The 12,663-nt window shown below is 43.1% G+C and overlaps 1 protein-coding gene across 1 annotated transcript in view; it reads left to right on the top strand.

Annotated features, from left to right (window-relative positions):
* The window catches only part of COL4A1 (collagen type IV alpha 1 chain), a 221,258-nt gene that overhangs the window by 104,304 nt on the left and 104,291 nt on the right, over positions 1–12,663 (top strand). Inside the window, exon 3 of the mRNA XM_024206140.3 lies at positions 12,531–12,620. Within this exon, the coding sequence (XP_024061908.2) occupies positions 12,531–12,620 (90 nt within the window). The remainder of the gene's footprint in view (positions 1–12,530; positions 12,621–12,663) is intronic.

Genomic DNA, 12,663 nt, shown 5'->3' with positions numbered 1-12,663 from the left:
TCTCTCCTGAGTGAATTCCTTAATCACCATTTTTAGGTATTCTGGAATGGGTTTCTCTACATCTGTCATGTTGAAGCTGTTCCACTTTGTATAAAATACTTGACTAGTCATTTAGCTAGAAAAAGATAGTGAGACCACCCACTCGGGAAGAGGGGACAAATAGGTTCCAGTCCCTGAACCAATGAATATTTATTTTTTATAAAAAGGGGGACAGCTTCAACTGGAGAGACTGAGCGAGTTCCACCCCTGAATAGCCAATAATTAGGGCACTTAGCGGGGAGACCTGATTCAAGTCTCTGTTCTAGAGCAGAGATTTGAAACTGGGTTTTCTGTATCCCAGGTGAGTGCCCTAACAATTGGGCTGTTGCGTATAAAGCATGTGGTACCACCACCACCTCTATTTTTGTGACATTAGCCTTTCATTTCATAGAATTATAGAATATCAGGGTTGGAAGGGACCTTTCCTTTGCTTTTATTAAAATTTCCTAAAATGAAAACATTTAGTTTGACTTAAAACAAAATATACAACAGCTTCTGCTTGGGTTAACATTAACTATAGATGAAACTTTAGGCACTCTTTAGTGTTTGAGGCACAATGCAATTTGCCTTGTGGTATTTCAACATTGAAAAACCAGAGTATTTGCTGTAGCTATATCAGGAAGCTACCTTGTTGTTGTACAACTTTAAAAAGTAGCATAAAATGGCATTTCACCCAAGCCTGAGAGGAAAAAAAATGTGTTATCTAGAACAGCAATATCTATTCAAATACTACTTTGTGAGAACTCATTGCAGTCTGTAATGTCTAGGACCAGTAGTCCATGATTTTACTATTTATGGTAGAGGTTATTTTTTATAAATATACTCATGACAAATCATTGGCAAGAATATGAAACTTGCATATAAAGTCACATTTCATTCAGGTCTAGAGTCTTCATAAAAAACAAACTAAAAGTATAAAATGTTTTTCTGCTGTTCTGTCTTCAGAATATGATGAATATTTAAGCTATGCCAAATCCAGACAAACCCTAAATAATGTTCAGTAATTAAGGAAGGGCGTGCAGCATTTTACCCCATATTTACAGGACCTTTAACATTAAGTGGTTTAACACAATGTGCAATCAACTAAAGGAAGAATTACTCAAAGCTAACAAACTCAGTAGATGATCTTGAGTGGAAATTAACACTCTTTCTTTTAACTTGTGTACAGCTGGTGCAATTTTCTTTTTCATACCACTGTCACCTTTGCCCCTCAAACTTTTCTATTTCCCATGTTCTCTAAGCTTGTCCCACTCTTCGAGGTAACTCTAGTCTATGCGTATGTCTATACTACCCGCCGGATCGGCGGGCAGCGATGGATCCAGTGGGGGTCGATTTATCGCGTCTAGACTAGACGCAATAAATCGACCCCTGAGCGCTCTCCCGTCGATTCCTGTACTCCACAGGCGCAAGAGGCGCTGGCAGAGTTGACGGGGGAGCGGCAGCAGTAGACTCACTGCAGTGAAGATACTGCGGTGAGTAGATCTAAATACGTCGACTTCAGATACGTTATTCACATAGCTGAAGTTGCATAACTTAGATCGATCCCCCCCAAGTGTAGACCAGGCCTATGTGATGGGGCTTCCTAGTTCAAGTTTCTAATCAAGGACCCAAACATAGTTTAGGCCTGAATTATTAATACATAGGTCAAACAGAACAGCATTGTAATTATATCTTCATCCTGATTTGACTAATTATTGGAGGTTTAGGATCATTTGCTGCGACTCTACAGTTTCCCCCAGATGTCTAGGATAACCACATTTAATAGGCTTGGTTGTGTTCATTTACATAGTAGGAAAAATAATTCTTTGCGTGGAAGACCACATCTGTGTTCTGCAGCAGGTCAGACTAGATGAGTATAGTGGGGTCCCTGTTAGCCTTAAAATCTATGAAACTGTGAGGCCCACTATGAGCTGGCTGCTTTGCAATGTTTTGAAAGACTAGTGCAGCCAGAAAGCCATATTAACTGGCTACCTGAGGGATCCCCAGGTAGTGCAGAGCCAGCATAGTGGGTTTATGCCAATCTCAAATTGGCCTCTGGCAGAGAGGGTATAGCAAGAGTACCTCTATTCTTCAGCAGCCATGGATAGTCAGAACAACCCCTTGGTGTGATAGTAATCCAGGTGTAATTTAGAGCAGCCATGAGGCTTTATGCTGTGCCAACTGCTGACCTAGCCAGCCCCAGGACCGGAGAGTTGCAGAGGTGATATAAAGACTCTTTCTTTACTCCCTCCCAGCAAGTCCTCTGCTGATTGTAGCTTGGCCAAACCAAAAACGCTGAGCCCAGATTTCTCTTGTACCAGTTCCTCAGAATCCTCCTGTGAGGGGAGGAGAAAAGATTTTGCCAATCTCCAAGCTGGCAGGGACTGTGACCCAAAGCACATGTGTTATCCAAGATCTGTACAGAGCTCCTATGCATATGCTCTGTATGCCCTTAACAATACTGTTTGTATAACTTATTATGTGCTACTTACACAATTCCATAACTGTAGATAGTACTTAAAGTAGGTAAATTCCAATTCTGGAGAGCATGCAGTCTAAACAAGGGGTCGGCAACCTTCGGCATACGGCCCATCAGGGTTATCCTCTGGTAGGCTGCGAGACATTTTGTTAACATTGACTGTCCACAGGCACGGCCCCCCACAGCTTCCAGTGGCCATGATTCGCCGTTCCTGGCCAATGGGAGCTGCGGGAAGCAGCGGCCAGCACGTCCCTGTGGCCCACGCCACTTCCTGCAGTTCCTATTGGCCGGGAATGGCGAACCGCGGCCACTGGGAGCTGCACGGGGCTATGCCTGCGGACGGTCAACATAAACAAAATGTCTCACAGCTCGCCAGCAGATTACCCTGATGGGCTGCGTGCCGAAGGTTAACCGACCCCTGGTCTAAACATGTAATGCTACAAAGCCTTAATTTTTTTTTAAATAGTGCTTGCTTTGCAAATATATAACAATAGAAATAATTCATTCTTTGATTAAATTTATTTATGATAAACTATTGGAAATGACAAGTGCAATTAAGAACAAGCAAATGAGCTTTATTTTATTTATTTTTAATCTGGAAAGATGTTCAGTACTAATACTCCCTCTTGTGGTTAAAAAAAGAAATACAGATTCCACTAATTTCCATCTACAAATTGGGCCTGACTCTCTGCTCCATTACACCTGTTCTTTGTCAGTGGCATTGCAATGATGTAAAATAGGCTTAACAAGGTGGAGAATAAAGCCCAATGACTTGAAGGTGAATACACCTCTACCTCGATATAACGCTGTCCTCGGGAGCCAAAAAATCTTACCGTGTTATAGGTGAAACCGCGTTATATTGAACTTGCTTTGATCCACTGGAGTGCGCAGCCCCGCCCGCCCGGAGCACTGCTTTACCGTGTTATATCAGAATTCGTGTTATATCGGGTCGCGTTATATCGAGGTAGAGGTATATTTCAGAAATGAGGCCAAATCACATGGTATAACATACTTCTCACAATATAGCGATTGTACTGGTCTGCCACCTAAAAGTACTTAGACTAAAGATTATCCAATCACTAGAGTATTTATGGTTACGTCTACAGAACACCAAAACCCAGGGCCAAATTCTGTTTGAGAAGCCAATACTGAGGCCATCTTCACTTTGCAACATCCTATTGCATCTGTGCAGATTTTGCAAGATCCACATGGGGCTGTGCAGAATTATGGTGATACATTAAATCTTCGGTATTCATAATGTAGGTTTCAAATTTTTAATAACTACATAATTCTATCTAAACCCAAAACTAGTCCTCACCAAATCCAACATTTTCCTAAAAATGGAATTTTTAGAGAAGAGAGAAAAATTAGAAAAAAAATGATCAAAAAGTCAGATCACTTGTTCTGTGGCTTTTTTTTAACCCTCACCTCAAAGCAGTTTAATCAGTTTTGCATATAACTTTCAAGAAAAAAATGTTCTCTTGGCATGCATACAAATCTGTGATGTTTCAGGCAGATTGGTTTAGTTTCTGGGAAAGTGTGTGTGTGTGTGTGTGTGTGTTTGTGGGTGGGTGAGAGAGAGAGAGAGAATGGCTTAGAATGGAATGACAGTAGAGTGGTACTTAAGTTGGAGCTACTAACATCTCTCCATAAAACTCAAATATTTGTTTAACTTGCTAATTTTCAGCATCTACCATGACTATATAGGGCCAGATTTGGGAGCCTTTACTTTCCCTGATTAGCCCTTACTCATGCCATTACCCTCACTGAAGAAAATGAGACTACTTGCACAAGTAAGTGCTCACCCAGGGAATAGCTGCACGACCTGGGCCATAGTAATTGCAGGCGGTAGCAGCTCTCCTGATAGTAGTTAAAATCCAGATTGTTGCCAGGAAAAAATGAAGTGGTTGCTTGAGAAGTCATTTGAGTATTGTAATCCTGTAGACCGCTGGTTTTCAGCCAGTGGTCCACAGACCCCTAAAGAGGTCCAGAGAATATGTCTAAGATTTGCAAAGTGGTCTGCACATCCATTTGACATTTTTTACGGGTCCGCAAATGAAAAGAGGTTGAAAACCACTGCTGTAGACTTATCCTTTTTGGTGATGTGAAAGAGGATTTTAAAAAAATGTTTATTCTATGGTAGACATGGATTTATTGTGAATTCAGGAATTAGTAGGTATTGATATTAATATCACTCCTGCCCTCCAGTAAGTGCTCTTTCCATCACTTTAGTAGGAGAGGCCAGACCCTTGACTTTAGCATTTAATATTTTAGAACACAGGTTTTATTCATCTAAAAGAGATGGAATTTGAGCACTCTTGGTTATCAGAACAAAAATGATCCAAATGGTAGAATTTTAACATTAACACAGGCACTTCGATATTAATAAAGTACTTAATAATAATATACTCATACAATCATATTGTAATTTTCGACAAAAGCCACCAAAGACAGAGAAATTCCAAGATTTGTGGCTCGATCTCGTGTACGACAAATGTGTGGTCACTGAACAGAAGAATATCATGCAGGAACCAGGGAGTTGGGGCAGCAAAACAATGGTGAACTGGAGAAGCCAGGGTAAAAACATGGTGGAGAGTGAAACACGCCTGGTTCGTATTCATTTGTTAATTTATTCTAATCTATCAGTAGATTATGAATGGTCCCATTACAAAATAGCCAAATGCAAGACATAGAAGCCTGGAATTAAAAGTAGGGATAGGGAAGGGTGAGAGACAACAGTAAATAACAGAAAGATAATGAGTTACTTGAATGGGGTTGCATACAGAACTTGGCCCACATTTTGTGGGCCCAATCCTGAATGTATGAGGAATCCAGGGCAGCCAATTGGATTCCATAGAGGTCCACACTAGAGCATCTATGCCAGTGTTTCTCAAATGCGGCCACCGTGTCTGCATGCGGCCACCAGGGCCTTTTCTTGTGGCCGCAGCCATCTGGGCTGTGATGGAGGGAGGGAGGGCGGGAGCAAAGCAGTGGCCCCTCTCCCAGGGCCACCACCAGAGGTTAGGCCTTGCCCCCTCCGGAGACACAAACTCTGGAGGTGCAGGCAACTGGTGAATTCCCCACTTTCCCAGGGGTAGGGGAGGCAGGCTTTGGCCACGGGGCTTCGGGCTCTGTCCACACGGTGGCAGGCTCTGGTTCCAGGCTCCGGCCCCAGGCTCACCACCCCTGCCTTCGTCCCTGGGCCCCACTGCCTCCCTGTCCATCTCCCCATCCAGGACTTAATTTGTCCCAGGGCTTGCTGGGGCTGAGTAAGTCTGCTGTGAAAAGTGGTATTAGCAAACATGCCAATATCACTTTTGACAGCAGAAGACTTACCAGCTAGCAAGTCTTAGAAGGCAAAAAAGCGCAACCAAAAAAGCAAAAGAAACAACAACAACAAAAAGACAAGAACATGTAAAGCACCTTATTTGTGTTTCTATTCTGTTTAGGACCAGTAAAGAATAGAGACAACTGTAAATTATTTTTATTACTGAATCTGAAAAAAACCCTACATAAATAAATTACGATGATTTGGACATGTATATGTGCCTATTTATTTAATAAACTTTAGGAAAAACAATTATTTTAGGAAAAATTGTCAGCGTGGCCACCAGCAAGAGTCTGAGGCCACCAAAAAATTGGTTGTGAGAGAACCCCTGATGTTTTTTGGGGCCTAAATTTGTCAACCTCTTTGGAATCCTCCTGGATGAAAGATGCTATATAAATGTTGTTAAATTTGAAATCTCACATTTTTTCACATACTTCTTATGTTATTTCTATTGGTCAAGTGCCATCTCATCTTCCCTCTGTCAAGGATTAATATTTTGTTTAAAAAAACTTCAAAAATATCAGACAACAGGAAAATGATAATTCAGAACTTGTTACAGCCACTCTGGGCAATGGTTCTCAAATGAATTGTTGGTGTGACTGCTCAAGTGCCACAGCAAATTCATAGTGGCTGCAGTTTTGAGAGTTAAAATATTATATTAGTGACAATCTAGACCTGTGGTTATTTTAAAGAGTCATCAATAAAAAACAAATCTTTTCAATGTAAAGAATAATAGGTACTCTTAATTTATACAACATGTATACAGTTATCACTAACTATATCCATTTTTTAAAAAAGTTGGTTGTAACAAAAGTGTGTATAGTCACATGGTAGCCACATGACTCTCCAAAAGTCATGGTGGTTAAACATGAAGTCCCTGGTGGCTGCATGCAGCCACTGGGGTCACACTTATTCTAGGGATCAGTTATAACAGGCTTTCAATTTCTTCTCTAAGGCCGGAATTGTGAAAAATAGCCTAAAGTCCTTATGTAGGTACCTAAGAGGTGGGATTTTCAAAAGCTCTTAAAGGACCTAGGAGCACAAGTATGAAGTAACTGGGACTTTAAAAATCCCACCCTTAAGTGCCCAAATCTAGATTTAGGATCCTAACTAGGATCCTAGGATCCTGTTTCTGAAAATTTTGGCCTGTATCTTTGTTCCCAGTCACTTGAGTCCAAGTATCTTTTTGTCCAGTGTCTTCATCCTGAAAGGTAGGAAACATAATTTATAATCTAATGTTGATTATTTTCCACTCTGTGCACCAAATGTGTTGGAGCAAATATTTTGAAAAAACTAATTTCATGTGACTGTCTTGAATAATGATCTGCAGTTGTTTCATGTGTGAAACAGTATTTCATGGTTAATTTGGAAGGGTTAGTGCCAGTGAGAAGATCAGCCTATGTGGCTATATTCTGAACATGTTTATTTCTCACTAGAGAGCTATCAATTTGTTTTTAATTTTTAATTTCTATGTTTGACAGTATTGTAAGGACACTTGATGCATTGCGCAAGAGCTGGACCGTAAAGAGCAATCTCAACAAACAATTTCATGCAACATTTAATGATTATGTATTTTTCAACTGCACCACTGTGACAAGCATAGTGTTTATCACGCTAGCTGAATTCATCATAATGAATTCTTCTTTTGTGTTTTCCTACAATTTACATCAGTGTTTCTCAAACTGGGGTCACCGCTTGTGTAGGGAAAGCCCCTGGCGGGCTGGGCCGGTTTGTTTACCTGCCCCATCCGTAGGTCCGGCCGATCGCGGCTCCCACTGGCCGCGGTTCGCCGCTGCAGGCCAATGGGGGCTGCTGGAAGCGGCGGCCAGTAAGTCCCTCAGCCCACGCCGCTTCCAGCAGCTCCCATTGGCCTGGAGCAGTGAACTGCGGCCAGTGGGAGCTGCGATCGACCGGACCTGTGGACGGGGCAGATAAACAAACCGCCGCGGCCCGCCAGGGGCTTTTCCTGCACAAGCGGCGACCCCAGTTTGAGAAACACTGATTTACATGGAATCAGTAGAGGTGAAGATGACTAAGGGGTGTTGCTTACATCTGTTTTAATTTCTGAATCCTATGAATCAAATTTTAAGTAGTAGAAGTCAACTCAGAGTTACTTTCCAAGATTTTGCAGCTGCATAAGTTGGAACTGGAATGACTGCTCTGTGTAGCCATACACTCAGATTCTTGTATTCTTTGTGCATCACCACTGGAGAGCTGAATTCTTCGAAAATAACTGGGACAGCAGCAGTTTACTGATGCTCGCCAGCTTCTGTAGTGGGGATGTTTATTTGTGTGGGGATGTTTATTTGTATCAGTTTTTCTTGCTCCAGTTCCCAGGATAAATTTTATATCAGTTACTAGATGTTGGTCCCTCTGAGGCCAAGGTTCTATTAAACCAGAGTGAATGTATTGACATCTTCTGTAATCAAATGAGTAGGGGAAGGAGACTGGAAGCCAAGACACCTGGTTTCCATTCCTGACTCTGCCACTGACTCACTGGGGACTAGATTGTCCCAGCCTTCCCGTGGCTGCACAGGGGAATAAGGTTCCCTTAATAGTCTGCTTGATCCTGGTCAGATTCTGACTCCAGCCATGGTGGGGAGAGGGGGAAAAATAGGAGAGGAGGCTACTCTGCAAGAAAGTAGGCAGGCATGAGACAGAGAGAGCCAAGACCCCTGGCCCCTCTCCCCCTATTTGCCTGCTAGATTAACCAGCCAGGTGCAGAGCAGGCAATAACTTGCTTCCCAAACAGAGGTAAAGTAACTTACTCCCATGCTCCGTGTGCAGGTTGATCAGAGGAGAAACTGGGATTGAAACTGTATGTATTCTCTTCTTCACTCCTGGGTCAACACAGCTTAGGCTTGCCAACTTTCTGATTGCAGAAAACCAAACATCCTTACCCTGTCCCTGCCCTGACCCTGCCCTGAAGCCATGCCCCTTCTCATAAGCCCCTTCTCTGCTCACTCCGTCTTCCCTTCCTCCGTCGCTTGCTCTCCCACACCCTCACTCATTTTCACTGGGCTGGGGCAGGGTGTTGGGGTGTGGGAGGAGGTGAGGATTCCAGCTGGAGGTGCAGGCTCTAGAGTGGGGCCAGGGATGAGAGGTTTGGGGTATGGGAGGGGGCTCAGGGCTGGGGCAGGGGGTTGGGGTCCAGAGGGGGGGGGTGAGGGCTCCAGTTGGGGGTGGGGACTCTGGGGTGGGGTCAGGGATGAGGGGTTTGGGGTGCAGGAGGGGGCTCCGGGCCGAGGGGTTTGGAGTGTGGCAGGGATGGGGGCTCTGGGTTCCTGGCCAATGGGAATTGCAGAGCCGGCTCTCGGGGTGGGGGCAGCATGTGGAGTCTCCCTGGCTGCCCCTGTGCCTACGGGCCACAGGGACATGCTGACCGCTTCTGGGAGCCGTGCGGAGCCAGGGCAGGCAAGGAGCCTGCCTTAGCCCCAGTGCGCCACCGAGCAGACTTTTAATGGCCCGGTTAGCGGTGCTGACCGGAGCCACCAGTGTCCCTTTTCAACCGAGCGTTCCATTCGAAAACCGGATGCCTGGCAACCCTAATACAGCTACATGCTGCCCCTTACTCTGGGCAGATGGCGAAAAAACAAATAGCTCTGGGTGAGCTAGAGCAAGTTACTTAGGGCCTGATTTTCATTTACTGTAAGGTCCCATTTAAACCGCTCTGGCAGCATGAAGAGACTTTGGCCTTAAATTGAGCTATTTACATCTACTTTGAGGCCCCTTTACATTGCCAGCACATGTAGATAAGAATCAGGCCCATAATCGTTCAGTGCTTCAATTTTACCCATATGTAGAATGGGTGAAATAATATTTTCCCATCTCACAAGGGTGTTATGATGCGCTCAGTTTATAAAATGCTTTGAGATCCTCAAATGAAAAGTATTAGTTACATTACGTACATCTACCGGAGGTCATTTTTTCCCTTCACTTACACATGTACTTTTCTTGAGCAGTGGACAGCTGTGTTGATATGTTTTAGTGTCTTCTGTATCCCTAATTCGTCTCCCAGCAGGTCACAGGAGCAAGTGTCCAGGATTCATTGTAAAATCCTGCTTGTAAATGAGGTAACATCTGTTCTTTGTAGATGTACTTGCTACTGCAGTGCAACAAGCCAGCCAAAGCATGGGGTTTATGTACCTCAGTAATCCATTTAGCATTTCTGATATAGTCCAGATTTTAGAATAATTACATCCACATTTAGTCAGATGCCTCTTCCTGGATCCTTGTGTATTCTTCCTTAAAATGTTTTTTAAACCAATTGTACAGTTAGAATTTTATACCTTTTTTACTGCAGATTCAGAAATGTGTTCCTTAATTTCTCTGTTTGTGTTTTCTTTTGTTGTGGTCTTTTACACTGCCTGGGATTTTAGTATTCTTAAGCAAACATGGTGGGATCAACATGGTGTGTAGTAGTAGTCATGCCATTTAAGCAACAGAAAATTTGTTTTTAACAAAAATTAGTTTTTTGAGTAAATTAATTTGGGGGGGAACAATGCCATCTTTCAATGGAAAATTATTATTTGTCAAAATATATATATATATTTGCCCCAAGCCCCAAATATTTCGATTTGGAAATGCTGAGGTGGAGCCTCATGTCCCTTGATACACCATGGTCAGAGCCTCCCATAATGCACTGCCTTGCCTCTCCAAGGGGAGAGAGACACTAATGCAGCATGGGAGATGTAGTCCAACCAGGGAACCCAGTCCATAGAGGCAAATGAGAGCATAAAGCCTCCAAACTAAGACTCCCAGGAGGCACAGTGGGAGCATTGCCAAATCATAATATTTTGGTGTTCAGACACAAATTTTCTGCATTTAAATTTATGCCCGGAAACTTAAATTTTCTTCAGGAATAAACCCCATTTTGATTACTTCTTGGCAGTGTGTTGGGGGATTGCCCCCCAGCTCCTTTTGAGTGATTTCCTCCAGTGTTGCGTGGTGGTAGTATGCCTGCGACTGTGTTTAGCCCCCCCCTGGATGTAGAAACGTGCATGGCAGATGCCTCTGGAGGCTTTAGGATCCCATTTCCCCAGAGACATGTGGGCTTGGGGAAGAAAGGAAATTCCAAGAAGGAGCCAGTCTAGAGAAACTCAAGCCAGCAGGAGCAGACACAAAAGGAGCCTCAGCAGAGACCTTTGGACACTGATGGAACCATCAGGCAGCTTTCTACCATTTTTACTCAGGAGATTCTCTGCTGACTGGCTGTTTGCTTCAGCCCGCTCCTGCCCCTTCCCTCACATTCCTTTCACCTCATCCTCACTCCACATGCATTCATATGCCCCTCTTTCTTTCTCTGTCCCTCCCTCCCTCTTCTCCCCTGCCCGCCCCTGTATTCCCTTTTCTATGTCCCCTCTCCCTTCCTTTGTCTTTCCATCTAGCTAATGCCATTCTAACAAAACCCACACCCAAATAATTAAAAAACACAAAACTCCACCCCACAAAAAACAAAACAAAACAGTACAACTCACATGATATCAGTCAATCATCACTCAGCTCATGCTGATTGTGTTTCCTTTTCTCTTACCCTTTGACTGTCTGGTGTGCTTGGATTGCTGAACTTTTCAAGACTGGAACTGTCTTTTAAAATTTCTGAATTCAGTGTGTAGCATATTAAAGCCACATTCTCAGCCTCTCGGTGCTACCGTAATAAAACTAAAAAATAATAATCCTTGTTCAGTGCATGCAGAACTCTTGCTGGTTTCATATGGAGCTCTAAGTTAGTGAGCATTAAGTAGCTACAGGATTAATCCATAATGTGGGATAGATTTAGTTTTCTGGCTGTTAACAAAAGAATTATCTGATTTAAAGAAATATGGGGCTGTACCCATCTATAGGAGAAGGATACTTTTCAGCACAAAGATCTTGAAAATCACTCTTTTGGCCCAGAGAGCAGGAAAGAAGATTCTAATAGATGGTGCAGTCTGTTCATCGAGCCACCTGGGAAGGAATTTTACCCCAAACTTCTCCTAGGGCACTTGGGCTCTGCTCCATCCTCTGGGACTCAAAGCTATATATAACTGGCCGAGTCTAGCCTCATGAAAGCTGCTGGAATGAACAAGAGGAGTGAAGATGGTAGTTCATAATGCAACCTTCCCCATTTGACACTTGTGACCTTACATTTACACTTCAGAAGTATATAATTTGCTACTAGACTTAGTGGCAGCTTTGTAGGAGTGCAGCTATATAAAAAGATCATAATGGAGGAAAAGTTGCAGAGGGGCTGTGCAGTGCCCATGGTGGATAGTCATGCCTGTGGTACCATGAGTCATCATGTAGAACTTCGCTCAGGAAGACTGAGACAAATATGTTTTCTTGTTTAAAATACACAAATTACTCTTCTATCTGTGTGCCTCTGCCTCCTTTGTTCTCCCTTCATTGAAACACGTTTCTATACACATTAACATCAATTTTATAGCTGTTAGATTTCTCTATCAAATACCAAACTCAGATGTTTTAACTCCACCTAGATATCATCTGTAATCTACTATTGGCAGCTGTCTCAGCTTTACCAGGGATAATATACTATTGTATGTAGTGTTGTTGTAGCTGTGTCGGTTCCAGGATATTAGAGAGACAAGGTGAGTGAAGGTGGTTGCATAAAAGATATTACCTCACCAACCTCATCTCTGGAAATATTGGTAGTTAGAAGCGGAAGAACCAGTTTTTCTAAGGTTGAAGTGTTCTTTTTCTTTACAGGGTGAAAGAGGTTTGCCTGGTCTACAAGGTTTAATTGGGTTTCCTGGAATGCAAGGACCCGAAGGTCCCCCTGGGCCACCAGGAATTAAGGTAGGATACATTTAATACTTAAATGGGAAGATTTCCCTAAACC

This window comes from Terrapene carolina, unplaced genomic scaffold, assembly GCF_002925995.2.
Source record: "Terrapene carolina triunguis isolate 2854851 unplaced genomic scaffold, T_m_triunguis-2.0 Scaffold21, whole genome shotgun sequence".
Classification (NCBI taxonomy): Eukaryota; Metazoa; Chordata; order Testudines; family Emydidae; genus Terrapene; species Terrapene triunguis.
The sequence above is the reverse complement of the archived record's forward strand: the minus strand, read 5'-3'. Positions and strand labels throughout refer to the sequence as shown.